We start from the raw sequence: 3,734 nt of genomic DNA on the forward strand, positions 1-3,734 counted from the left end.
ATATTTTTAAAAGCTTATAACCAAACACACTTTGAATTAACTTGTTTGAAAATCAATAACTAAAGTATAAAAGAGCACATGACATAAAATGCTCTAACATCATTTTTGAATCAATGTTAAGAGGAGAACATATATATTATTACATTGATCATATGTAGCTCGCGTGAAACTGAAAAGCACAACAATCAAACCCTTCTCTAGTGCACCAAAATCGTTCTACATAACATTGTGGACAAAATCAAGTAAAATGCATTATTCTTATCGGTTGAACTTAGATTTAAAAATGATTTAATTGGGGGTTAAAATCGATCAAGAATAATAGTATGTCGGCCCTGGGCTCAGCTTTTTCCTATTGATCCAAGCCGTTCTTGGCTGTACACCTTGATAATTGGTTCTCTGCTTTACTGAATTTGTAGACCTAAATGTGCCTCAAAATGAACTAAGGCTGTTCAATTTCATATCCTATAGAATTAAAAAATGTGATTTCGCTATTTTTAAGATATTAATATGCAAATCATTCGAAATTGTGGGGGTGAAATGCAATTTACCCCATCTTTTAATGCCGTCTCCTTTTTGTTGAACGAAAATCCACTTCCAAACACGACCGTTTGCATTCCCTCCCCCGGTATCGCGGCAGAGCAAAGCTTCAACACCACTTGATGCTAACAGGATCACAATGAAGCCTAAACCATTATACCTTCGGACATTGTTTCGGTCTCTGTCTCGTCGCTCTTCTCTGTTCTCTTCCTCGTTTTCTTCTAAAACACAGTTAATTCAAGCAGCGAAACCTCAGAAACCTTGCTTCAGATCATCAGAAAATGATGATTCGCTCATGATCCGCTCAGAGTGGGACGGCAAATTGAAAGAATCCGTGGAACACCTCTGCCGCCAAAAACGATTGAAAGATGTTATCCAATTACTCGAGAAACAGGTGCACCAGCTTTCTGCAGGTTTGTATACCACGATTCTACAATTATGCATTGAAAAGAGAGCTTTGGGTGAGGGCAAAAGAGTTCATGCCCACATCAAACGCTCTGGGTTTGTGCCCGGGATATTTATTTCGAACAAGATTCTTGATTTGTACTGTAAATGCGAGAGTATTTCCGATGCGCAGACGGTATTTGATGAAATGGGTGAGAAGGACTTGTGTTCTTGGAACATTTTGATATCTGGGTATGCCAAAATGGGTTGGGTTTCAGAAGCGAGAAATCTGTTTGATGTAATGCCCAAAAGAGATAACTTCTCGTGGACAGCTATGATTTCGGGTTACGTGAAGCATAAAGAGCCTGCAAATGCATTGGAATTGTACAGATTAATGCAGAGAAGTGAGAAATTCATGAGTAATAAGTTCACAGTTTCTAGTGCTCTCGCGGCTGCTGCTGCTATACAGTCTTTGCGTTTGGGAAAGGAGATTCATGGACATATAATGAGAACAGGGCTGGGTTCTGATGCGGTTGTTTGGAGTGCTTTATTGGACGTTTATGGAAAATGTGGAAGCATAGATGATGCCAGGTACATTTTTGATAGAACGGTGGGGAAGGACATTGTTTCATGGACAACAATGATTGACCGATATTTTGGTGATGGGAGGTGGCAAGAGGGTCTCTCCCTGTTTTCTGATTTCTTAAGTTCTGGGATTAGGCCTAATGAGTTTACATTTGCTGGTGTTTTAAATGCATGCGCTCATCAAACTGCCGAGGAGTTGGGCAGACAGGTTCATGGACACATGACTCGAACTGGATTCGATCCATATTCATTTGCTGCTAGTGCACTTGTTCACATGTATGCTAAGTGTGGTAGTGTTGAGACTGCACATAAAGTATTCAAGTGGCTGCCTAGGCCTGATTTAGTTTCTTGGACATCTTTGATTAATGGTTATGCTCAGAATGGTCAACCCCATGAAGCTCTTCAGTTGTTTGATTTGTTACTTAAATCAGGTAGTCAGCCTGATCACATCACATTTGTTGGCGTTCTATCTGCTTGTACCCATGCCGGTTTGGTTGATAAAGGTCTTGAGTATTTCTACTCGATACAGGAGAAACATGGATTGAGTCATACTGCTGACCACTATGCTTGCATTATTGATCTTTTGAGTCGTTCAGGCAGATTTAAAGAAGCTGAAGGTATCATAAATAAAATGCCTATGAAACCTGACAAGTTTCTGTGGGCTTCTTTGCTTGGTGGATGCAGAATTCATGGAAATTATGAACTAGCGGAGCGAGCAGCCAAAGCCTTGTTTCAAATTGAACCTGAGAATGCAGCGACATATGTTACCCTGGCAAATATCTATGCTACTGCAGGCAAGTGGAGTGAAGTGGCAAAGGTCAGAAAATTAATGGATGAGAGAGGAGTGGTGAAGAAACCTGGTATGAGTTGGATCAACATCAATAAGAAGGTCCACATTTTCTTAGTTGGAGATCAATCGCATCCAAGATCGAAAGAGATATTTAACTTTCTGGGAAAAGTTTCAAAGAGAATGAAGGAAGAAGGTTATGTGCCTCACACGAATTATGTCCTGCACGATGTGGAAGAAGAGCAGAAAGAGCAAAACCTCTCTTATCACAGTGAAAAACTCGCAGTGGCATTCGGCATAATTAGTACTCCTGCAGGAACTCCAATTAAGGTTTTCAAGAATTTAAGAACTTGCGTCGACTGTCATACTGCCATCAAGTTCATTTCCAGTATAGCTGAAAGGAAAATAATCATACGGGATTCAAGCAGGTTCCATTGTTTTGAGTCTGGAAGCTGTTCATGTCATGATTATTGGTAATTCAGGCTAAAAGCTTTCTGGTGTAGTTGGTTACTTTCTAGAAGAGGGGGGAATCCCATCAGAAGCTTGCTAGGTACAAATAGCTTGTGCTGGCTGTTGCAGATTGGCAGGCCTCGGCTATCCGTCTTTGACAATTCTCGATGTGCTGGCAAATGTAAACTCAGATCATTATCCAATTTGATGACATATTCCAGGGCATCCATCATGGAATTGAAGTATAGTTTAGAAGTAACTGAAAGTCAGTCTGATGGCAGGCAGTCAAATCTGGTAGTGATCTTATAAGCTATTTTACTAATTATTGAGGTCAATGTTGGAAACGTTGCTCTGGGAGGTACAACAGTTGGACGTTCTTGGAGGGGAGTTGCAGTGCCGAGAGAAGCAGAATGAATTTCCAGTTTCCAAGATTATCCTTGGAAACCCAGGGCTTCAGATTTTGAGACAATCACGAGCATTTATGCGGCGGGGTCTAGTTGAAGTATACCATATATGAATGATGATGATTGTCTAAAACTTGGAGTGTCGGTACCAACTAAGGATCGTTGCTGGGAATCAAATGAGGAATTATTGTAATTAAGATTATGAATAAATTTATTATGCTTTGGTTGGCATTTTTGAAGATTTTGATTGTTCTTGATAAATACGGATATCAAGTTGTTTAAACTTCGATATAAAGTGGAACTCGACTTCAAGGATAGGATCTCAATCCTGGACTAGCAGACGGAGCACACCATTTATTTAATAAAATGAAAGAAAAGACAGACGAAATGGGTAATCGATCAAAACAAATAAAATGAATTAATTTTAAATGTGTATAAACAAAAACTTATTGAGTAATAAAAGTAAAGATATATCCTACGACCAACACAATCACTTTATTTAAGTTCGGAAAAATTGTAATCATTCAGCCAAGAGTTGTGCTTTAGGACATCATCTTCAGAAACCTTCAGAGTTCGTTTCTGGGTGC

At 39.5% G+C, this 3,734-nt stretch overlaps 1 protein-coding gene across 1 annotated transcript; it reads left to right on the forward strand.

The window, feature by feature from the left end:
- Positions 578 to 3,388, forward strand: LOC105167464 (pentatricopeptide repeat-containing protein At4g37170). The gene has a single exon (XM_011087205.2). It carries the CDS (start codon positions 677 to 679, stop codon positions 2,768 to 2,770), a length of 2,094 nt encoding a protein of 697 aa, XP_011085507.1. The 5' UTR covers positions 578 to 676; the 3' UTR covers positions 2,771 to 3,388.

This window comes from Sesamum indicum, linkage group LG8, assembly GCF_000512975.1.
Source record: "Sesamum indicum cultivar Zhongzhi No. 13 linkage group LG8, S_indicum_v1.0, whole genome shotgun sequence".
In the NCBI taxonomy this organism is placed as follows: domain Eukaryota; kingdom Viridiplantae; phylum Streptophyta; class Magnoliopsida; order Lamiales; family Pedaliaceae; genus Sesamum; species Sesamum indicum.

Excerpts from the sequence above, each read along its gene's own strand:
- LOC105167464 (XM_011087205.2), top strand. The coding sequence starts at position 677 with ATGAAGCCTAAACCATTATACCTTCGGACATTGTTTCGGTCTCTGTCT.